The sequence below is a fragment of the Mustelus asterias genome, chromosome 19, assembly GCF_964213995.1.
Source record: "Mustelus asterias chromosome 19, sMusAst1.hap1.1, whole genome shotgun sequence".
Taxonomy (NCBI): Eukaryota; Metazoa; Chordata; class Chondrichthyes; order Carcharhiniformes; family Triakidae; genus Mustelus; species Mustelus asterias.
Genome location: NC_135819.1, coordinates 18,467,328 through 18,491,121, shown reverse-complemented (window position 1 = coordinate 18,491,121; position 23,794 = coordinate 18,467,328). Strand labels below are relative to the sequence as shown.

The following is a 23,794-nucleotide window of genomic DNA, read 5'->3' as shown; positions in this document are numbered from 1 at the left end:
GTGCGCAGACGTGCGTGCGCGCGCACATAAACGTAGATAAGCGTATGTGGGCGCGCGCGTACATGTGCGTGTATATATGTGTGTGTGTGTGCAAGTGCGTGCATGTGTGTGTATGTGCACGAGTCCCTGCGTGTCTGAGTGCACGTGCGTATGATGGGGGCATGGGGGAGAATGCACAACCGGTCAGAGTTGGAGAGCAAACAATGGAACGTTAAAAACTCACCTCTTGCAATGACTGGCCAACAAATGAAGAGACGGGGGGAAAACCTTCACCTTTGTATTAGTTAAATCAATTTAAGACATTCACCTTGTTTACAAAACCAAAATGCCATCAGCAGCAGTGAGTATTTCACAGCTCTCGGTGTGGAGGGAGACGGGCGGGGGGCAGAGTGGCTGAATTCACAAACACTCTCAAACTGTACATGGATTTATTTCCTTTTTCCTCATCCAGAATTTTTTTTGGGCATGAAAATACCAGTCAATTTTGTTTTTATATCAAAAACCATCTATGAAAACGGTTGGCGACTTAAAAGTCCATCCGTAGGAGTTTGGGTGGGTTGGGGGAGGGGGGTGGGGGCAGAAAGGGGCTTGATGTCGAGTCCCTCTTGCCCTGAAATCTCGCTCTCTCTGGTGCTCAAGGGCAGCTGTGGACTAGCGCAGTGGGCAGACAGGGACTGGTCAGCCTGCCAGCTCCGCTATCAGGAAGGCACGTGAAGTCTGCTGCTTCCTAGCAACGCCTGAAGGATTCGGTCCAACCCGAGCGCCAGCAGGAAGTCAGCCACCAGGACCTCGGCAATCACCACTTTCAGCTGTATCAGGAGAGAGAAGAACCAATCTTAGCTCTGTACATCCCGTTCTCCAATTCCATTTCCCCACAGCTCGGGCTTAAAGGCTATATGTTTCTCCAAGTGCTGATCACCCATCTAGAACATTCCAGTCTCTCTCACACAGCTGTTTGACTACAGTGTGCACCACAATCAAGTTTCACAGAATCCCTCCAATGCAGAAGGAGGCCATTCAGCCCATTGAGTCTTCACCGACTCTCCAACAGAGCCCTATCCCCATTTATCTCGCTAATCCACCTAACCAGCACGACTTTCGGACTGTGTGGGGGGGAAACCAGAGCACCCGGAGGAAACCCACGCAAACACGAGGAGAAAATGCAGACTCCACACAGACAGTGACCCGAGGCTGGGATTCGAACCCGTGTCCCCGGCACTGAGAGGCAGCAGTGCTAACCACTGTGCTACCAGATCGCTCATTTGATTGGTACTTGGCAACTTTCCAGCAAGGACACGGATTGGTGGTCACACTGGCTGACTTACACCCCTCAGTTACCCGCTGCAGCGTGCCACAAACCAAGGATCACGGACGGTACCAGCAGGTCAAATGCAATACTGATCTTCCCACTGTACCCTCCTCTCCCCTCCAGGCCTGAACTCCACCAGATATCCTGCGCTTTACAACCGTGCCTCAAAGCACGACTAAAGGAGGTAGAATCATAGAATCTACAGTGTAGGAGGAGGCCATTTGGCCCATCGAGTCTGCACCGACAACAATCCCACCCAGGTCCTATCCCCGTAACCCCCATATTTACCCTCCTAACCCCCCTGACCCAAGGGCGATTTAACCTGGCCGATCTATCTAACCTGCACATCTTTGGAGTGTGGGAGGAAACCGGAGCACCCGGAGGAAACCCACGCAGACACGGGGAGAATGTGCTGACTCCGCACAGACAGTGACCCGAGGCCGGAATCGAACTTGGGCCCTTGGCGCTATGAGGCGGAAGGTAGCCCAAGTGCTGCTGAACCCAGACAGGGCTAGAGAGATGGCGGAAATCTGATCTACAAGCAGGAGGGGTTAGAAATGTGCAGCAGGCTAGGAACCCAGGAACTGCAGCACGGAGGGCTACTGGACTCATTGTGTTGGTGCTAAAATACTACTGAGTCCAGCTTCTGGGACACTATTTTCCTTCCCCTTTCAAACACTGACCTGATTTGCTTTTAAATAATGCCACAGACCAATCCTTCCTGTTGGGGAAACATTCTCTATTCCATTAACCCTCCGGGAGAAACAGTCCCCATTATCCCACGTCATAACTGGAGCCCTTCTCTTTACACATTCGCGAGGCCCACAGTCCTGCTGAAGTCACTCCCTCCACCTCTACGTCCATTATAGTTCAAACTCTCTTTCCTCACAGGGTCTGAAGTAATCCTCCTGGCTCCTGCATCACTGCCTCAGTCAAAACCAGCCCCTCCTTCATCCTCAGAACTGGCGGGGAGCAACAAAGATCAAAGAACAGTCCAGCACAGGAACAGGCCCTTCGGCCCTCCAAGCTTGTGCCGATCATGATGCCTGCCTAAACTAAAACCGTACGCACTTAGAGTCCGTATCCTTCCATTCCCATCCTATTCATGTATTCGTCTAGTTGCCCCTTAAACGCTATCGTACCTGCTCCCACCACCTCCCTGGGCAGCGCGTTCCAGACATTCACCACCCTCTGTGTAAAAAACTTGCCTCGCACATCTCCTCTAAACTTTTCCCCACGTTCCTTAACCCTATGTCCCCGAGTACTTGACTTTTCTACCCTAGGAAAGAACATCTGACTATCCACTCTGTCCATGCCCCTCATAATCTTGCAAACCTCTATCAGATCGCCCCTCAACCTCTGTTGTTCTAGTGAGAACAAACCGAGTTTATCCAACCTCTCCTCATAGCTAATACCCTCCAGACCAGGCAACATTTTGGTAAACCTCGTCCAAAGCCTCCACATCCTTCTGGTAGTGTGGCGACCAGAATTATGCACAATATTCTAAATGAGGCCGAAGGTTCTCTACAGCTGCAGCACGACCCGCCAATTTTTATACTCAATGCCCTGACCGATGAAGGCAAGCATGCCGTACGCTTTCTTGACTAGGAGAGACAAGTTTCCTGTCCAATACCCCCCTCGTTTAATGCACTTTTTACCCGTACCTCTGTCGGGATTTCCACCAGCCCAAACTGCTCGTTAAACTCTGGCGATGAGCCGGTCAGCAAGCCCAGAATCGCAAGGCCCGAAATGACGATGCTCCACAGCAAGGGCTTGTTCTCCCGCAGGCTCTCCATAAACGGGTGACCCTAAAAAAAAGCATACACAAGGTCAAGCTTAGAGCCTGGCGACATCTCAAAACAGCATCGCTTACCCTCCGAGTCTATCGTATAGGGGTGAACATTAAATAACATATTAAACTGCCTCACAATCTAATGTGAATCAGATTAGTCACTCAAAGGCAATTATTGGCTCCACAGCTAGGTGGCGGTGTAATGACCACAACAGTAATGGATGATCAATGGCCAGTGAGGATCCACCCTCCCATCAACTGGTACACTAACGGTTCCTCTTACCTTGTAGTTAATGGCGAAGGTGGCCATCTGCATTGACATGGACATGATGTACACGGTGCTGTTCACCAGGCTGGGCTCAAACTCTTTGTATAAATCCACAAACTCCTCTGTGCTGCAAAAGGAAGCAGGGAGGGCGGTGAAACAGAGAACACAAGCCGAGGGAGCGACCACATCCAACACCCTGAGCAGGACAGCCCCATCTCACACCACCCCCCCACCCCACCAACCTCCTACCACAAATAAATCACGGTGGCACAATGGTTAGCACTGCTGCCTCACAGCGCCAGGGATCCGGGTTCGATTCTCGGCTGAGGTCACTGTCTGTGTGGAGTTTGCATGTTCTCCCCGTGTCTGCCTGGGTTTCCTCCGGGTGCTCCGGTTTCCTCCCACAGTTCAAAAGACGTGTGGGTTAGGTGGATTGGCCATGCTAAATTGTCCCTTACTGTCAGGGGGACGAGCAGAGTAAATACGTGGGGTTATGGGGATAGGGCTCGAGTGGGATTGTGGTCGGTGCAGACTCGATGGGCCGAATGGCCACCTCCTGTACTGCAGGGATTCTAAGATTCTATATATAGAACATAGAACAGTACAGCACAGCACAGGCCCTTCGGCCCTCGATGTTATGCCAAGCTTTGTCCGAAACCAAGATCAAGCTATCCCACTCCCTATCATTCTGGTGTGCTCCGTGTGCCTATCCAATAACCGCTTGAAAGTTGCTAGTGTCCGACTCCACTATCACTGCAGGTAGTCCATTCCACACCCCAACCACTCTCTGAGTAAAGAACCTACCTCAGACATCCATCCTATATCTCCCACCATGAACCTTATAGTTATGGCCCCTAGTAACAGCTACATTCACCCGAGGAAATAGTCTCTGAATGTCCACTCTATCTATCCCTCTCATCATCTTATAAACCTCTATTAAGTCGCCCCTCATCCTCCTCCGCTCTCAAGAGAAAAGCCCTAGCTCCCTCAACCTTTCCTCATAAGACCTACCCTCCAAACCAGGCAGCATCCTGGTAAATCTCCTCTGCACTCTCTCCAATGCTTCCACATCCTTCTTATAGTGAGGTGACCAGAACTGCACACAATATTCCAAATGTGGTCTCACCAAGGTCCTGTACAGTTGCAGCATAACCCCACAGCTCTTAAACTCAAACCCCCTGTTAATAAACGCTAACACACTATAGGCCTTCTTCACGGCTCTATCCACTTGAGTGGCAACCTTCAGAGATCTGTGGATATGAACCCCAAGATCTCTCAGTTCCTCCACATTCCTCAGAACCCTGCCGTTGACCCTGTAATCCGCATTCAAATTTGTCCTACCAAAATGAATAACCTCGCACTTATCAGCGTTAAACTCCATCTGCCATTTTTCGGCCCAGCTCTGCATCCTATCAATGTCTCTTTGCAGCCTACAACAGCCCTCCACCTCATCCACTACTCCACCAATCTTGGTGTCATCAGCAAATTTACTGACCCACCCTTCAGCCCCCTCCTCCAAGTCATTGATAAAAATCACAAATAGCAGAGGACCCAGCACTGATCCCTGTGGCACACCGCTGGTAGCTGGTCTCCAGTCTGAAAAATTTCCATCCACCACCACCCTCTGTCTTCTATGAGATAGCCAGTTACTTATCCAATCGGCCAAATTTCCCTCGATCCCACACCTCCTTACTTTCTTCATGAGCCGACCATGGGGAACCTTATCAAACGCCTTACTAAAATCCATGTACACGACATCAACTGCTCTACCTTCATCTACACACTTAGTTAAATCCTCAAAGAATTCAATCAAATTTGTGAGGCAAGACTTACCCTTCACGAATCCGTGTTGACTATCACGGATTAAGCTGCATTTTTCCAAATGAAAAATAGAAATGAAAGTCTTTTCTTCATTCAATACTGAAAGTGGGTGACTAAATTGATGAACACTGGAACAGCCCACACTTTCATAAGCACAAGTAGGAAGGGAAGCACATTTGTGTGAGTGCTCCGCGTCTCTCCCTGTGTAGAACCAGGAGGGGAGAAGAATAACAATGAGGATCTCACCTGGAGGAGGAGTATTCCTGTGCCGCCCTGTACAAGAAAACCAAGCTGGCGAAGTGGACAGCGAATTGCAGCAGTACGGTGAGGATCGTGTACAGGTTGAATATGTTTGGCAGTGGACGCACCTTTGACAGGGTCTTCAATGGCTGCAAAAAGTCAAGAGGAGGGGGGATTTGGTAAACTGGTCAGGCTGACTCCACACTCGCCGGGCAAAGGCATCCAAAACCTTTGATCGGGGGCCACTAGATAATGGCCAAGAGGCAGGAACATGGAGCAATAACATCCCCACCCACCCCTGCCAATCAAAACCGATGGACACCCAGGCCAGGGATTAGCGATGGAGCTTTCTCGATCGAGATAACAAGGCACTGACTTGGCCGTGTTGGCCACTGTGCGTACGCCCCTGCCGCACACGCTCAGATCCTCAGTTACGGCCCACTGTACATTATCGCTTGCTAAATCTACTGCGGCTGTCAGTTGTTAACCCATTAGGTTTAATGCGGTCATGGTAAATACAGCAGAGTATTTGCTTGTCTGTGCTGTGTGGGGACAGTGGCTCAGTAATCATATCTTTTGTCGTGACAATCTTGTCTTTTGGTCCTTTGTTGGGATAGGGGTGTTGCTGGCTATGCCACCTTTGTTGCCTCTGTGAAGGTGGTGGTGAGCTGCCTTTTTGAACCGCTGCAGTCCATGTGGTATTGGAAAACCCACAGTGTAGTTAGGGTAGAGGGGAAGCAACTTTTCCCTTGGGATAGGGGTCAGTAACCAGGGGGCATAGATTTGAGGTAAGGGGCAGGAGATTTGAGAGAAAACATTTTCACTCAGAGGGTGGCGGGAATCTGGAACTCTCTGCCTAGGGCGGCACGGTGGCACAGTAGTCAGCACTGCTGCCTCACAGCGCCAGGGACCCAGGTTCAATTCCCGGATTGGGTCACTGTCTGTGCGGAGTCTGCACGTTCTCCCCGTGTCTGCGTGGGTTTCCTCTGGGTGCTCTGGTTTCCTCCCACAGTCTAAAGATGTGTGGGTTAGGTTGATTGGCCATGCTTAATTGTCCCTAGTGTCGAGGGATTAGCAGGGTAAATATGTTGGGTGGGATTGTTGTCGGTCCAGCCTCGATGGGCCAAATGGCCTCCTTCTGTACTGTAGGGATTCTATGAAAGGGTGGTAGAGGCGGGAACCCTCAACATTTGAGAAGCATTTAAATGAGCACTTGAAATGCCAAGGCTATGGACCAAGTGCTGGAAAATGGGATTAGGCTAGATAGGTGCTTGACAGCCAATACAGACAGGATGGGCCGAAAGGCCTCTTTTTGTGCTGTAAAACTCCATGATTCTATGTGCTCTTAGGGTGGAGTTCCAGGAGTTTGACCCAACAACAGAGAAGGAAGAACTTTTTTTAAAAAATTGCTTTCATGAGATGTGGGTATCACTGGCTAGGTCACCTTCCAAAGTTGCCCTTGAACTGAGGGGCTTGAGAGGGGGTTAATGTTTGTGGATGTGGTGCCAATCAAGTGGGCTGCTTTGCCCTGGATGGTGTCAAGCTTCTTGAGTGTTGTTGGAGCTGCACCCATCCAAGCAAGTGGGGAGTATTCCATCTGTAGGCAATCACTGCTTTGACTCACCATGAGGCGGGGTGGGAGTGGACGATGAGGCGGGGTGGGGGTGGACCATGCGGGGTGGGGGAGGTTGAGAGCCATGTCGGAGGCACACAAACAGGCAGAGGCTGAATCACAAACACCCAAGGAGACAGGAACACACACTGACGGGCAAAACCACAGTTCAGATCTTTGATGTCACCACAAAACCATCAGCGAGATACGATCCTGACCACTCCGGAAGCGCAGAGTTTCACAAGCACCTTCAGTCTGACCCTGAGCCACACAGGGCCCCAACATAAATGCCGACTGCCGGACTCCTTCATCCAGTCCCTGTGTAGAAGGTCAGGGAAGCCCTGGGACCTTGCACACTGCCCAAGAACCCAGATCGACTAGCCCACTATACAACATGGGCCAGTGGTTTCTGAGGGAGTTGAATTGAACGGTGGTTACAAAGTCTGATTTTCCTTTGATTGCATTGCTTTTTAATCTGTCCAGGGTCGCTAGCCTATTGCAGATTCCCAGCTAACCCGTCCTGGTCCTCGGTCAGATCCGGGGACTGCTGGCATCAGGATGCAAACCTTCCCCCGTGTGCTTATTTGAACAGAAATGATTTGTATTGCCCCTCTCAGCCCTCGCTAAAGCCAGAAGCAATGTGGTTAGATTATTCAACATCATTCTCATTGTGACAGGATGTGGCTACACCGCTGATCACATCCAAGATGCTTGAATCAATTCTGAGTGGACAGAAGGTCACGGCTAAAAGCACAGGTGCACAAATGTTAAATACACATCGTTTTACCTTGGATCTCGAGATGAAGAGGAAGCAGCCAGCCAGAAGCAACCCTTGCAACGTGGCCTGGAAGTCACTGAATTTAACTCCCTCCAAGTACAACACGCTCTGGCTGTAGGCAAGGATCAGGGCATTCAGGGCCAGGATCTTAAACATCTGGAGTGTGGTTACCAAAGTGCAACGGCCTTGTTTTATCACATAACATACTGTGGAAAGAGAGAGAGAGAGTGCTTGTGTGAAAGGAAAGAATGCTTCTAAGTCGAAACATAGTTGTTTGGCAGTACAGACCTTGAGTATTAATGGAAAATAGACATGCTATCAAAGTTTTTCATCTTGCACTCATCAGGACAAGACAAGACCAGCAATCCTGACGGACAATGGAGGTCCTGGAGATATCATAGAATCCCTACAGTACAGAAGGAGGTCATTCGGCCCATTAAGTCTGTACCGATCATAATCCCACACAATCACCCCCACTTATTTACTCTTTAAATCCCCCTGACACTCAGGTCAATTTAGCATGGCCAATCAACTTAAGCTGCACATCTTTGGACTGTGGGAGGAAACTGGAGCACCCGGAGGAAACCCGTGCAGACGTGGGGAGAACGTGCAGATTCCACAGTGTGGTTCCCAAAGGGTGCGGCGCGCCACACTGGTGTTAAGTCTTAACACAAAGAGAGGTGGCATGAAATCTGGAAACTTCTACGGGTTTCTATACATGAATGTTTAAATGTTTCTTTGATTGTCCTCGAATCTTCCCGCCATCCTCTCTCGCCGCACCAGTGTGGCGCGCCCCGCACCCTTTGGGAACCACTGTTTGACCCGAAGCTGGAATCAAACCCAGGTCCCTGGCGCAGCGAGGCAACAGTGCTAACCACTGTGCCGCAGTGATTGATTAAGCAACACACATAAAAAACCTCTTAAGTAAGGCCAGTGTCTTGTGGGGTGGGCTGGAGATCTCAGCTTGGATTGAGAATTGTATTCATACTGAGAACAGTTACTATCGGTGGGGTCCAAAACGGTAATCAGTGTTAGAGACATTACTCCTCACCAGATATACCTGGATAAAGGGGGAAGGAATTTAAACACAGGAATTAGGACCTCAGTACCAAAAGAGATGGGGGAGATACTAAATGGTTTTTTTGCATCCGTATTTACTGAGGAAACAGGCATGGAGTCTACGGAAATAGGGCAAACAGGTAGGGAGGTCATAGAACCGTTACAGATTAAAGGGGAGGAGGTGCTCGCTGTCTTGTGGCAAATCAGAGTGGATAAATCCCCAGGACCAGACAGGGTATTCCCACGGACCTTGAGGGAAGCTAGTGTTGAACTTGCAGGGACCCTGGCAGACATATTTAAAATGTCAGTATTCACGGGGGAGGTGCTGGATGATTGGAGGGTGACTCATGTTGTTCCGTTGTTTAAAAAAGGTTCCAAAAGAAATCCGGGAAATTATAGGCCAGTAAGTTTGACGTCGGTGGTGGGCAAGTTATTGGAAGGTGTGATAAGGGATAGGATCTACAAATATTTGGATAGACAGGGACTTATTAGGGAGAGTCAACATGGCTTTGTGCGTGGTAGGTCATGTTTGACCAATCTATTAGAGCTTTTCGAGGAGGTTACCAGGAAAGTGGATGAAGGGAAGGCGGTGGATGTTGTCTACCTGGATTTCAGCAAGGCCTTTGACAAGGTCCCTCATGGGAGGTGAGTTAGGAAGGTTCAGTCGCTAGGTATACATGGGGAGGTAGTAAATTGGATTAGACACTGGCTCAATGGAAGAAGCCAGAGTGGTTGTGGAGGATTGCTTCTCTGAGTGGAGGCCTGTGACTAGTGGTGTGCCGCAGGGATCGGTGTTGGGTCCATTGTTGTTTGTCATCTATATCAATGATCTGGATGATAATGTGGTAAATTGGATCAGCAAGTTTGCTGATGATACAAAGATTGGAGGTGTAGTGGACAGTGAGGAAGGTTTTCAAAGCTTGCAGAGGGATTTGGACCAACTAGAAAAATGGGCTGAAAAATGGCAAATGGAATTTAACGCAGACAAGTGTGAGATATTGCACATTGGAAGGACAAACCAAAGTAGAATGTACAGGGTAAATGGTAGGACTCTGAAGAGTGCAGTTGAACAGAGGGATCTGGGAATACAGGTACAGAATTCCCTAAAAGTGACGTCACAGGTGGATAGGGTCATAAAGAGTGCCTTTGGTACATTGGCCTTTATAAATCGGAGTATCGAGTATAAAAGTTGGAGTGTTATGGTAAGGTTATATAAGGCATTGGTGAGGCTGAATTTGGAGTATTGTGTACAGTTTGGTCACCTAGTTACAGGAAGGATGTAAATAAGGTTGAAAGAGTGCAGAGAAGGTTCACAAGGATGTTGCCGGGACTTGAGAAGCTGAGTTACAGAGAGAGATTGAATAGGTTGGGACTTTATTCCCTGGAGCGTAGAAGATTGAGGGGAGATTTGATAGAGGTGTATAAGATTTTGATGGGTATAGATAGAGTGAATGCAAGCAGGCTTTTTCTGCTGAGGCTAGGGGAGAAAAAAACCAGAGGGCATGGGTTAAGGGTGAAAGGAGAAAAGTTTAAAGGGAATATTAGGGGGGGCTTCTTCATGCAGAGAGTGGTGGGAGTGTGGAATGAGCTGCCGGATAAAGTGGTAAATGCGGGGTCACTTTTAACATTTAAGAAAAACTTGGACGGGTTCATGGATGAGAGGGGAGTGGAGGGATATGGTCCAAGTGCAGGTCAGTGGGACTAGGCAAAAAATGGTTCGGCACAGACAAGAAGGGCCAAAAGGCCTGTTTCTGAGCTGTAATTTTCTATGGTGCTATGGTTCTACTAGAAGTTTGGGAAGCATGGTGGATGTGTCTCAGCCTTGACCAGTGCAGTGAGTGGGTTTGGAGCTGGGGGAATCCAATCATGCACAACACCCCCATTGTAGGCCATTGCTCAATGTCTCTGAGACAGAAGGACGGGGTGGGGGAGTCGTAGTTGATGAAATTTCACCACTTGTGGGGACAGTGACAAAGACACACAGCTTGAATGAACATAAACCAGTTGACCAAAATGGGCTGGATCTAGTCCCAGATCTTGGGTTCTAGAGGAAACCTGCTCACTGCAAAGGAATATTGCGTAACACAGGGAGACGGCGCAAGGAGTAACATTTAATCGATGCAAGGAAAACCTGTGCAAGAATTACAACATAAAGCATGTATGTAAAGGAACACCAGGGAGGGGGAGGGTTATATACAGATACTCACTACACATGATGGATGATAGCTTGGAAGTAAATGGTGCTGCAATGCTGGCGTCTCCCAGTTTTATTACAGGCATCTGGTCCTCCTCTAGGTCTTTCAGCACCTGGTTAAGGCGCTCCTGTAGGGAGAGAAGACGTGGAGAAATAATTCAGAGCAAACACGGGCTCAGAGTAACGGGAGTGGGTTAACCCACAGCCAACACAAGGCACAGCTTGTGACTCCACGTCTGGTTAACTCAAAGCCTTCCAATTACTGCCCCTTGGTTGAGTATACTCAGGACAAATTTGTGTGACAATTAGAGTGCTGAACTACATAGCAATACAATCAAACCAGCCAAGCTTTCAACGCCACATGTAGCCCATTAGCGAGGGCACTTGTCATAATACTCTCCACCTCACCCAGTATTCTCCACTAAAGCCTCCATCTAGACCCTCAGACTGGACACTAACCCATCCTTCACCATCTCCAGCTCTGCTCCTTCCGGGTTCAATTCTGGTCATGGGTCACTGTCTGTGTGTAGTTTACACGTTCTCCCCATGTTTGCGTGGGTTTCTTCCGGGTGCTCCGGTTTCCTCCCACAGTCCAAAGACATGCAGGTTAGATGGATTGCTAAATTGCCCCTTAGTGTCAGGGAGATTAGCAGGATAAATAGGTGGGGTTACGGGGATAGGCCCTGGGTGGGATTGTGGTCGGTGCAGACTCGATGGGCCGAATGGCCTCCTTCTGCACTGTAGGGATTCTATGATTCTCTTTATCTTGAATCAATTGCTTGTCCATTGGCTGCCCTCAGAGTCCTCAGCCTTGCTGCACCCTCCATCTGCAGCCTGCATCACCTTATAGACCCCAGGCTCCACCTTTTGCTTTGAGCGGTACACACTCACACTTGCACACTCTCCTAGTCCACTCTGGCTGCCACAGCCTTTAGCCCTCACTGCCAAAGACTGCAAACCCCAACTGCTGCCTGGCTGTTTATTCCACCGAGGCCCCACAGAGCAAAGTCTGCGTGAGATGCCAATGGATAATTGAAGTCCACAAGAGATTGAGCCAAGGGGCAACACAAAACCCCACATATATTCCTCATGTGCCAGGGTAGATCTTAGATAGTGATGCACAGTAGGCTTTTCAACTGCAGAGGCATCGCACCCAAACCCCGTTCTCACCCATCTACTTTCTGTTTGGAGGGGGGGGGGGGCGGGGGGTAGAGAAACACGTCAAGGCAGAGAGATCAGGTATTGGGCCCCTGGCTGATTTCTTTTCCTCTCTCCCCTAGGTGATGGACAATCAGTGCTCCAGTTAACGCGAGCAGAGATTGGGAATGGGCCCTGGGATCTTCCTGTGCCTCACTGTAACTCGCCCAGTGGAATCACTGGGAGAAAACAAACTTTAGATCATTTATTTAATAGATAAGTGTTTGTGAAAGAGTTTGAAATGTACTAATTTACATCGTTAAGTGAGGTTACAGGAACAGGGAGTCCAGGCTGACCGGTGGAGATAATCCAGTAAACGCACAGTATTACCCACCCTCTGTACAGCCAGCTGCTCCTCCCGTTGTGACATTAACCGCTGCCTCGCTCCCCGGGAGGACGGCTTCATGCTGCTGCTGCTGCTGCTGTTGGAAGTGAAAGACTTCCCGTCGGTTATCCCATCCTTTGGTTTCCTCTTCTTGTCCGGAATCCGTTCGGGAGCGTTAGCAAGCAAAGCCACCCCTGGAACAACAGGACACTCGCTGAAACCTTGAGAAACACTTTCAGTTTGAAGTTTATTTATTAGTATCACAAGTCAGCTTACATTAACACTGCAATGAAGTTACTGTGAAAATCCCCGAGTCACCACACTCCGGCACCTGTTCGGGTCAATGCACCCTAACCAGCACATCTTTGGACTGTGGGAGGAAACCGGAGCACCCGGAGGAAACCCACGCAGACACGGGGAGAACGTGCAGACTCCGCACAGACAGTGACCCAAGCTGGGAATCGAAACCGGGTCCCTGGCGCTGTGAGGCACGTGCCGCCCACTGACTGTGCAGCCCGAGATTGCCAAAGGCAGATAGGAAATGTCCAAAAAAAGCAACGGCAGGGGCTAGCACTGAGCCTCATTGATCAAAACCGGCAGGGGCGGCACAGTGGGTTAGTGCTGCTGCCTCACAGCGCCAGGGACCTGGGTTCGAATCCCGGTTTGGGCCACTGTCTGTGTGGAGTCTGCATGTTCTCCCCGTGTCTGCGTGGGTTTCCTCCGGGTGCTCCGGTTTCCTCCCAGTGTCCAAAGATGTGCGGGTTAGGTGAATTGGCCATGCTAAATTGTCCCTTCGTGTCAGGGGGACTAGCTAGCGTAAATGCATGGGGATAGGGCCTGGGTGGGATTGTGGTCGGTACAGGCTCGATGGGCTGAATGGCCTCCTTCTGCACTGTAGGGATTCTATGAAACATCTCGGGGTTGATTGTGGGTCTCTTTGTGGGAGCAAGTTCCACATTCTAACTGTTCTTTGGGTAAAGCTGTTCCTTCCGAATTCCTCACTGGATTTTGGACACCATCTTACATTGATGCCTCCAAGTTTGTCTCTCCCCCAAAAGTGGAATGCTTTCTCTATGTCTACTCCACCAAACCCCTTCATTATCTGAATGGCCTCAATGAAGTTATCCCTCAACTCTCTCATTTTTAACCCTTTCCTGATTAAGTATAACCTCAGTTCCAAATTCCAGTCAGCTGTGTCAGCAATCCCGCATTGGGAAGGAACGCTGAGGACACACTTTGCCTCACTGAAAGGTGGTGGAACAAAGATCTGAAAGCGATAACACTTTGCACAGAGCAAGCCCACAAAGCTAACATTTTAAAACTCGGTGGTTGCCTTACTGATAAGAAAGTTCACCGAGATGTGAGGGGAACATCCAAACTTTGGAATTCTAATAGCGGAGGGTCACACAAGCCTGATCAAGCAGCATCGGGGCGGCACAGTAGCACAGTGGTTAGCATTGCTGCTTCACAGCGCCAGGGACCCGGGTTGGGTCGCTGTCTGTGTGGAGTCTGCACGTTCTCCCCGTGTCTGCGTGGGTTTCCGCCGGGTGCTCCAGTTTCCTCCCACATTCTGAAAGACGTGCTGATTAGGTGCATTGACCCAAACAGGCACCGGAGTGTGGCGACTAGGGGAATTTCACAGTAACTTCATTGCAGTGTTAATGTAAGCCTTACTCATGATTAACATATAAACTTTTACTTTATCATAGAAATCATAGAAACCCTACAGTACAGAAAGAGGCCATTTGGCCCATCGAGTCTGCACCGACCACAATCCCACCCAGGCCCTACCCCCATATCCCTACATATTTACCCACTAATCCCTCTAACCTACGCATCTCAGGACACGAAGGGGCAATTTTAGCATGGCCAATCAACCTAACCCGCACATCTTTGGACTGTGGGAGGAAACCGGAGCACCCGGAGGAAACCCACGCAGACATGAGGAGGATGTGCAAACTCCACACAGACTGTGACCCAAGCTGGGAATCGAATCCGGGTCCCTGGAGCTGTGAGGCAGCAGTGCTAACCACTGTGCTACCGTGCCGCCCTTTTTTTTTTGATGAGAGGCGAGGGGAGTATCGGAGAACTCCTTTAAAAATGAAAATGGAAGGAGGCCTAAGGGGCAAGCAGCAGTCTAAACAACTGTCTCAAGTTCACTAGTGGCTGTAGACAAAGGGACACAAGTACCAACTGAGAAACAGCAGGGTGTTAATGATGCCTTGCACACAGACTATCACTACTAATTAGGATGGGGCAAAAGCTCTGAAATCTAGGGTCAGAAGATACGATGGGAGTGGGAATTGCTGGCTGTCTATGGAAGTATGAAGCAGGTGAAGGAATGGTGTCTCCCATCTAACTATCTTGACAAAACAAAATGTTTGCAATCAGGGAGTCTCTGAGGGGGGGGCGGAGGACGTGTCAGAGGCCCACGGATAACAGCAACGACAGAGAGTCAGCAGGAGTCAGACAGCACTCCATGAGAACAATTCAACAAAACATATCACCCAGCAATATCACGGTCAAGAGGCAGGTAGGTGACAGGGAACTCGAGTGGTCTGGAGCATGGAGGATCTAGGGGCGGAGCAGAGGGAGCACAAACATCAGAGAGTGAAGTTTAAAAGAAATTAAAAGTCTTATTCACACAAGGGAAGGTTACGATTGGTTTGTTTTTTTTATTTAGTTAAGTTTTTAATAAGCCTTTAGTTTACTTGTGTTAAGGTTAGCTAGTCTAATAAATAGAACCACAGCAGGGCATCCCAGTCAGATGGAGTGCACATCTGTGGGTGGCACGGTGGTGCAGTGGTTAACACTGCTGCCTCACAGCGCCAGGGACCCAGGTTCGATTCCTGACTTGGGTCACTGTCTGTGTGGAGGCTGCACATTCTCCCCGTGTCTGCGTGGGTTTCCTCCGGGTGCTCCGGTTTCCTCCCACAGTCCGAAAGACGTGATTAGGTGCATTGGCCGTGCTAGATTCTCCCTCAGTGTACCCGAACAGGCGCCGGAGTGTGGCGACTAGGAGATTTTCACAGTAACTTCATTGCAGTGTTAATGCAAGCCAACTTGTGACACTAATAAACAAACTTTTAAAGGTCCAGTTCCATCTGGGAACATCAGGACGCTTCTAGTGCACTGAACAACCAAACGTGCAGAAAGTATAGCCAGCAGAAGCAGCTCGTGCTGAGAGTTTGGGAATTTCACCACTAGCTCACTGAGGCGCAACCACAAAGCCGAGAGCTACATGGATAACACATTTTTCTCTTTTTTAATGTATTCTTTCACGGGATGTGACCGTCGCTGGCTAGGCCAGTAGTTAACCCAGGACCAACCTAGGCCGCTGGGGGCAGCACAGTGGGTTAGCACTGCTGCCTCACAGCGCCAGGGACCCAGGTTCGATTCCCGGCTTGGGTCACTGTCTGTGTGGAGTCTGCACGTTCTCCCCGTGTCTGCGTGGGTTTTCTCCGGATGCTCCGGTTTTCGCCTACAATCCAAAGATGTGCGGGTTGGGTAGATTGGCCATGCTAAGTCGTCCCTTAGTGTCGGGGGATTAGGAGGGTAAATGTGTGGGGTCACTGGGATGGGACCTGGGCGGGATTGTTGTCGGTGCGGGCTCAATGGTCTCCATCTGCACTGTAGATTCTATGAAGTAATTATTGCCCATCCCTAATTGCCTTTTATGGATGTAGCCACCCCACAGGTTGAGGAATGGGTGAGGCCAAGGAAGAGGAAGCAGGTAGTCCAGGGGTGCCGAGTACATCCAACTCACTCTCCGATCAGTATTCAGATCTGAAAGCAGGTAATCATGATAGTTCCTCTCGGGAGTGCAGCTGGAATCAAACTCAACACCAACGTGGTTGAAAGAAGATTGGGAAAGCAATAGCGAAGGGGTATTCTATCGTTAGGGGAACAGACAGGTGCTTGTGTGGCGTCAGAGGTGAATTCGTGCAGGCATAGCGTGCCAGCCCGGCCAGGTCATCCCGGCTTGGGTCACTGGCTATGTGGAGTCTGCACATTCTCCCCGGGTGCTCCAGTTTCCTCCCACAGTCTGAAAGATGTGCGGGTTAGGTGGATTGGCCATACTAAATTGCCCCTTAGTGTCAGAGGGACTAGCTGGGGTAAATGCATGGGGTTATGGGGATAGGGCCTGGGTGGGATTGTGGTCAGTGCAGACTCAATGGGCTGAATGGTGACTTGATAGAAGTTTATAAAATTATGAGGGGTATAGATAGGGTGAACAGTTGGAAGCTTTTTCCCAGGGCAGAAATTACAATTACACTACACTCACAAAAACGCTACATCCTGCATTCTCTTGTTTCCTTCTCTATGAACAGTATGCTTTGTATAGCACGCAAGAAACAATACTTTTCACTGTACATGTGACAATTATAAATCAAATCAAAATCCCTCCTCATAGGGCAGTATGGCACTGCTATTAGGGATGGTTTAAACTAACTTGACAGGGGGTTGGGAACAAAGGTGTACCATCAGAAAGGATAAACACGGTGTGGAACGGATTGAGCAGCTAGCATTGGAGTAACAAGGCGGGAATGTAGAAATGTTTAAATTAGGTTTTAAGTACACGTATGCAAATGCGTGAAGCATGGTAAATGAGGTTGGTGAGCTGCAGGTGCAGGTAGCCACAGGGGAATATGATGTTGCTGCTGCGATTAGAGGGGCAGGACTGAGTGCTAAATATTCCTGGATACAAGGTGTTCAAGAAAGATGGGGAAGGGAATAATGGGATCATAGAATCAGTGCAGATGAAGGCCATTCAGCCCATCAACAACAATCCCACCCAGGCACTATCCCCGCAATCCCACAAATTTACCCTGCTAATCCCTCTAACCTACGCATCCCGGGACACTAAGGGGCAATTTAGCATGGCCAATCCACCTGACCTGCACATCTTTGGACTGTGGGAGGAACCTGGAGCACCCGGAGGAAACCCTCGCAGACACACAGGTTGGTGGCATTGAGCAAGGAGGATATTACAATGATGGAGGGATAACATGTTCTGGAGGCTCAGGTCACTATTTGGTTGGAGTTAATCGAGGCAGCATTGCAGTCTATAGGTCACCAATTACTGGGAAGAGCACATTTGCAGGGAAATTAGAGAAGTGTAAAACATTTTGAGTTGTTAGAGGAACTTCAACTATCCAAATATAGACTGGGATAGTAACAGCGCAAATGACAGGAGAGGGAGTTGGTTTTGGAAATGTCTTCGCAGAGAGTGGTTGGGGTGTGGAATGGACTGCCTGCAGTGACAGAGGAGTCAGACACTTTAGGAACATTTAAGCGGTTATTGGATAGGCACATGGAGCACACCAGGATGATAGGGAGTGGGATAGCTTGATCTTGGTTTCAGATAAAGCTCGGCACAACATCGGGGGCCGAAGGGCCTGTTCTGTGCTGTACTGTTCTATGATCTATGAGAGTGTTGTTGATCAGTAGAATTCTGGTCCAATGAGGAAGGAAGCATTGCTGGGTCTGGGAAATGAAGTGTATCAAATGGATAAAGTGTCAGTTGGGGAATCTTTAGGGAACACTGGTTGAAGGATCACAGGATTTACGCTAGCTATGAAAAACAACAAGAGGCAATCCAAAGCAAAAATACTAAATTGGAGGAAGGCTAATTTCAATGGGGGCGGGAATGGGCCTGCCTCAGGTAAATGGAATCAATGGACTGACAGACAGAACTGTAGCAGAACAACGGACTGTCCTTAAAAGAGAAGACAGTTCAGGTACATCCCCCACAAGGGGGTAACTGTCAGCCAGATCTCCCTAGATGACAAGAGATATAGAGAAAAGGTAGAAGCTGAGAGGGGTGTATGTCATACATCAAGTGAGAACCAGGCTGAATACAGGAAGTATAGAGGGGAAGTAAAAAAGGAAACCAGAGAGTCGACGAGAGAGCATGAGAAAAGACTAGCAACTAACAGAAAAGGGAACCCAGTAGTCTTCTATCCGCATATAAATAGTAAAGGAGTAGGGCTGATTAGAAACTAAAATAAGGACCTACTCAGGGAGAGAGGAATTGGCTGAGATACTAAATGAGTGCTTTGCATCTGTCTTGACCAAGGAAGGAGATGCTGACAGTAATAGTGAAGGGGGAGGCAGTGAGTTGTGCGGATGGATGACACGGTAGCACAGTGGTTAGCACTGCTGCTTCACAGCTCCAGGGTCCCGGGTTCGATTCCCGGCTCGGGTCACTGTCTGTGTGGAGTTTGCACATTCTCCTCGTGTCTGCGTGGGTTTACTCCGGGTGCTCCGGTTTCCTCCCACAGTCCAAAGATGTGCGGGTTAGGTTGATTGGCCAGGTTAAAAATTGCCCCTTAGAGTCCTGGGATGCGTAGGTTAGAGGGATTAGCAGGTAAAAATATGTGGGGGTAGGGCCTGGGTGGGATTGTGGTCGGTGCAGACTCGATGGGCTGAATGGCCTCCTTCTGCACTGTAGGGTTTCTATGATTCTATGATTCTAATTGACAAAGAGGAAGTATTAAAAAGACTGGCTGTACTAAAGGTTAATGAGTCACCAGGACTGGTCCAAATGCATCCAAAAATCCTGAGGGAAGTAAGGGTAGAAATGGCCCATAATTCACCAATCTTCTTTAGATACTTGGGCAGCCATAGGAGTGGAGAATTGCAAATGTTATACTGTTGTTCAACAGAGAGAGAAAAACCATTGCCATTGGCAGACGGGTCGAGAGGCAGAGATTACAGATTTAAGACAACTGGCAAAAGAACCGTTGGTGACATGAGGCAATACATTTTAACACAATGAGTGGTTCGGATGTGGAATGCACTGAGTGTGACGGGGAGGGCGTGCAGATCGAGATCGGGGCTGTCAAACAGGGACTGGATAGGCATGTAAAGGGAGAGTATTTCCAGGGAAAAGACTGGGAAATTGGAGCTGCAGAGTTGCTCTAGTAGAAGGCTGGCATGGACATGATGGGCCAATTCCTCTCTCCCCGAGTAGGTCCTTATTTTAGTTTGGATTTAAAGGAAATCAAGTGCAAGTCCATGTATTAGATATACAGCAAGAACAGGCATGTTATCTTATCTTTCAATTTTGGTCATCTTTTAACGCCTAGCTTTGGGATTCAACCAGACACCCCAGTGGTGTTTGAATCTGTGTTTTGTCCCGCACCACACATTCAGTGCTTACCAACATCAGCATGTTTTAAGGCCCCGACGTCATTGGTCCCATCACCACACATCAAGGTGGTATAACCCAGGCTCTTGAAACTGGTGATGACAAACTCCTGCAAACAGAGGAAGGTGGAAATTCAGTCACAACGCACACAATCACAGACCCTTCACACTGCAGGAGGCAGCTATTCTGCCCATCGAGTCCGCACTGGCTCTCTGACAGAGCATCCTACCCAGCTGCTCTCCTCTGCCTCATCTCCGCAACCTAGCACATTCTTTATGTTCAGATAGCAATCCAATTCCCTCTGTCGGAGCTGTCACCACCATCCCCCTCAGGAAGTTCGTTTCATACTCCAGCCACCCCTCTGGGTGAAAACATTACTCCTCGCATCACACTGACTCCTTTTGCCCATTGATTTGAATCTGCGCCCCTTTAAGTTCTTGACGTACTCTTAAGGGGGAACATTTACCTTGCCCTTACAACAGCTGCACACAAAAACATCTGACCAATACTTGGATCAAATACAGTGGGACAAAGGAGAAACATTTTCACACAATAGATGTGGAAACAGGGAGTCCACCACCACAAGTTACAACTGAAGGCAAGATCGTCGCTGCACTTAAGGTGCAATTAAGTGAACAGAAATAATCGAAGAGCTAGAGGATTAGAATAATTCATTACTATTCAAGACCCAATGAGTTGAATGGTTCAATTCCCTGCTGAAATTCTAATTATGTCTTACCCTGGGATAGATGATTATTCTGAACTGTGGGAGGAACTGAACTGCCTACAGCCCATTTCCCAAACTACAGCCACCGCCCCCCCCCGCCCCGCCCACTTGCTGGCTTACCACTCCAACCACCAATTCCTCAATTTCAAAATTCTCACCCCTGTTCAAAAGCTGCCATGGCCTCATCCGTTCCCCATCTCCAACTCCTCCAGTCCCACAACTCTCAGAGCTCTCTGCTACTTCGACTCGAGATTCAACGCCTTGCCTAGTTTCCATTGCCGCACCCTGGGTGGCCCTGCCTTCGGCTGCCTAGTCCCCCAGAGATAGAGAATCTGGTGCGATGACAATCTCTCCTCAATTTCAACAAAACGAAGGAGATTGTCATCGAGTTCAGGAAGCATAGTGAAGGACATACCCTGTCTACATCATGGGGATAAAGTAGAAAGGGTCGAGAGCGTCAAGTTTTTAGGTATCCAGATCACCAACAATCTGTCCTGGTCCCTCCATGCCGATGCTATAGTTAAGAAAACCTCTACTTTCTCAGAAGACTAAGAAAATTTGGCATGTCAGCTACGACTCTCACCAACTTTTACAGATGCACCATCGAAAGCATTCTTTCTGATTGTATCACAGCTTGGTATGGCTCCTGCTCTGCCCAAGACCGCAAGAAACTACAAAAGGTCGTGAATGTAGCCTCATCCATCACACAAATCAGCCTCCCATCCATTGACTCTGTCTACACTTCCCGCTGCCTCGGCAAAGCAGCCAGCATAATTAAGGACCCCACGCACCCCGGACATTCTCTCTTCCACCTTCTTCCGTCGGGAAAAAGATGCAAAAGTCTGAGGTCACGTGCCAACCGACACAAGAACAATGTCTTCCCTGCTGCCATTAGACTTTTAAATGGACATACCCTGCATTAAGTTGATCTTTCTCTACACCCTAGCTATGACTGTAACACTATATTCTGCACCCTCTCCTTTCTTTCTCTATGAACGGTATGCTTTGTCCGTATAGCACGCAAGAAACAATACTTTTCACTGTAACCCAATACACGTGACAATAATAAAAAGCAGCAAAACAAGCTCTAGAAATGCATCCCTCCCCTACACAGCCCCCTCCCTCAAACTTCTCGACCTCTCTGCCTTTAAGATGTTCCAACCATTTTCCTGGTCAAGTCGTTCCTTGTATAGCGTAGTGTCAACACACAAGTGCAATGTTATTGCAGTAAGTCTAACCTTCTGTTTGGGTGCGACCCGGGCAAACACATGGACGTGAGGTATCAGTTTCATCAGGAAGGGCCTGTCTACCATGTTTAAATAATTGATCCCTTCCCCTGTCATGCACAGGTCGTAGTTTTTAGTCAGGTCACTCAGGGTGGGTGGTATCACGGGGCTGGTAAATGTGCCATCGATGGACACCCACATCCACTGGGAGTCTGAAGGGAGAAGAATACAACATTCTGTTAGGCTTTATGAACACAGGACAGTCCTCCATCCATCCCATTACAAAATGACGTTCCTTAAAGTAAAGTTGAAGTTTATCTATTTATTAGTCACAAGTAAGGCTTACATTAACGCTGCAATGAAGTTACTGTGAAAATCCCCTAGTTGCCACACTCCGGTGCCTGTTCGGGTCCACAGAGAATTTAGCACGGCCAATGCACCCTAACCAGCACGTCTTTCGGACTGTGGGAGGAAACCGGAGCACCCGGAGGAAACCCACGCAGACACGGGGAGAACGCGCAGACTCCACATAGACAGTGACCCAAGCCAGGAATTGAACCTGGGTCCCTGACGTTGTGAGACAGCAGTGCTAACCACTGTGCCGCCCTTTGGGACATTGATGCTAACCGGTGAAGTTTTAATGCCACTATTAGGTGTTTCTATCAATGCTTTGTTACATTCATTTCAATAGTGTGGGGTGGCACGGTGGCACAGTGGTTAGCACTGCTGCCTCACAGCGCCAAGGACCCGGGTTCGATTCCCGGCTTGGGTCACTGTCTGTGTGGAGTTTGCACATTCTGCGTGGGTTTCCTCCGGGTGCTCCAGTTTCCTCCCACAATCCAAAAGAGGTGCATTGGCCATGCTAAATTCTCCCTCAGTGTGCCCGAACAAGCGCCGGAGTGTGACGACCAGGGGATCTTCACACTAACTTCATTGCAATGTTAATGTGAGCCTTACTTGCGACACTAATAAATAAATATTAACTTTAATAGATAGGCATGTCAAATGATTATGCGTCTCAATGCTGTCTACCCTTTGGAGCCCCAAGTCAAAGGTCATCTGAATCATGGGCGTGACGATCCAGCTAAACACAAGACTGTAGAAGCAGTCATGGTCACAATGTCCTTACACGTGACTGCTCAGACCAGTTATTAAATATGGGAGAGATGTACGAGGATCTACATAGGTTTCGGGATCAAGGTGCTTCATGATTTTACTTAGCCTCTTGGGTTGGTTTGGTGGGAACAGGGCTGTTAGCAGTTATCCCAATTTTGACAAGAAGGTCATTGTCCTGAAACATTAACCCTCTCGCTCTCCATTAGAAACTGCCTGGTCTGCTGAGTGTTGGCTTCACTTAGCCTGGGGGTGAATGTCCCACTAACACTGCTTTAATGATCTTGCTTTATTCACTCAGAGCTAGGGAGGTATAGGTCACCTAACTCCACTGCACATTAAGAAAACATAAATACACATTCCAATTTACTGGACTATTTTATCAGCTACTTTTAAACCTCAAAGTGCATCAAGCATTACCTTTACTGTGAGGAGTTTGGAGGACGAGTGTGTGTTCTTTCTGGATGAAGTGGAGCTCTCGGGCCACGTGGCAGGCTGTGAGGGGATTGTCACCAGTAATCATAACTACCTGGAGAGAGATAAAGAAACAGGGAAAGGGGGAGGGGATCACAGACAGAAACATGGGAAGACTCAGGCACAATGGAGAGAGGATGAGTGAGAGGGAGAAGAGATGGGCACAGGCCAGGGGGAGAGAAGGGGAAAGAAAGGAATTGGGGGAGAATGGAGGGAGGGAGAGGGAGTGGAGTGAAAGTGACAGGGCAGGATAGACAGTTACAGTGATAGACGGCCAATCAACCAGGATTGAGAGAAAACGTTTAAAGGAAGAATAAGATGGAGTGAAACAGTGGCCGGTGGGTGGAATCACAAAACAGGTTCCTCAATCTAATTAAACACTTGCAATGTGAATGACAGGAGCTGTTCTTTACAGCCAGTTTTATCTGGCCAGAGATTAATATTGTCCCAATGTTACTCACATTCTAGAGGGAAGGAATTTCAAAATTTGCATATGACAAAACTTG

General features: G+C 48.8%; 1 protein-coding gene across 1 annotated transcript in view; it reads right to left on the bottom strand.

The window, feature by feature from the left end:
* Window positions 1-261: 261 nt before the first annotated feature.
* atp13a1 (ATPase 13A1) overlaps window positions 262-23,794 on the bottom strand; it is a 98,686-nt gene continuing 75,153 nt past the window's right edge. The window contains exons 17-26 of the mRNA XM_078235104.1: window positions 23,235-23,343; window positions 21,714-21,913; window positions 19,761-19,857; window positions 12,605-12,789; window positions 11,087-11,201; window positions 7,830-8,026; window positions 5,437-5,579; window positions 3,385-3,496; window positions 2,974-3,117; window positions 262-809 (exon numbers count right to left, since the gene is read on the bottom strand). Of these exons, the coding sequence (XP_078091230.1) occupies window positions 699-809; window positions 2,974-3,117; window positions 3,385-3,496; window positions 5,437-5,579; window positions 7,830-8,026; window positions 11,087-11,201; window positions 12,605-12,789; window positions 19,761-19,857; window positions 21,714-21,913; window positions 23,235-23,343 (1,413 nt within the window). The 3' untranslated portion in view covers window positions 262-698. The remainder of the gene's footprint in view (window positions 810-2,973; window positions 3,118-3,384; window positions 3,497-5,436; window positions 5,580-7,829; window positions 8,027-11,086; window positions 11,202-12,604; window positions 12,790-19,760; window positions 19,858-21,713; window positions 21,914-23,234; window positions 23,344-23,794) is intronic.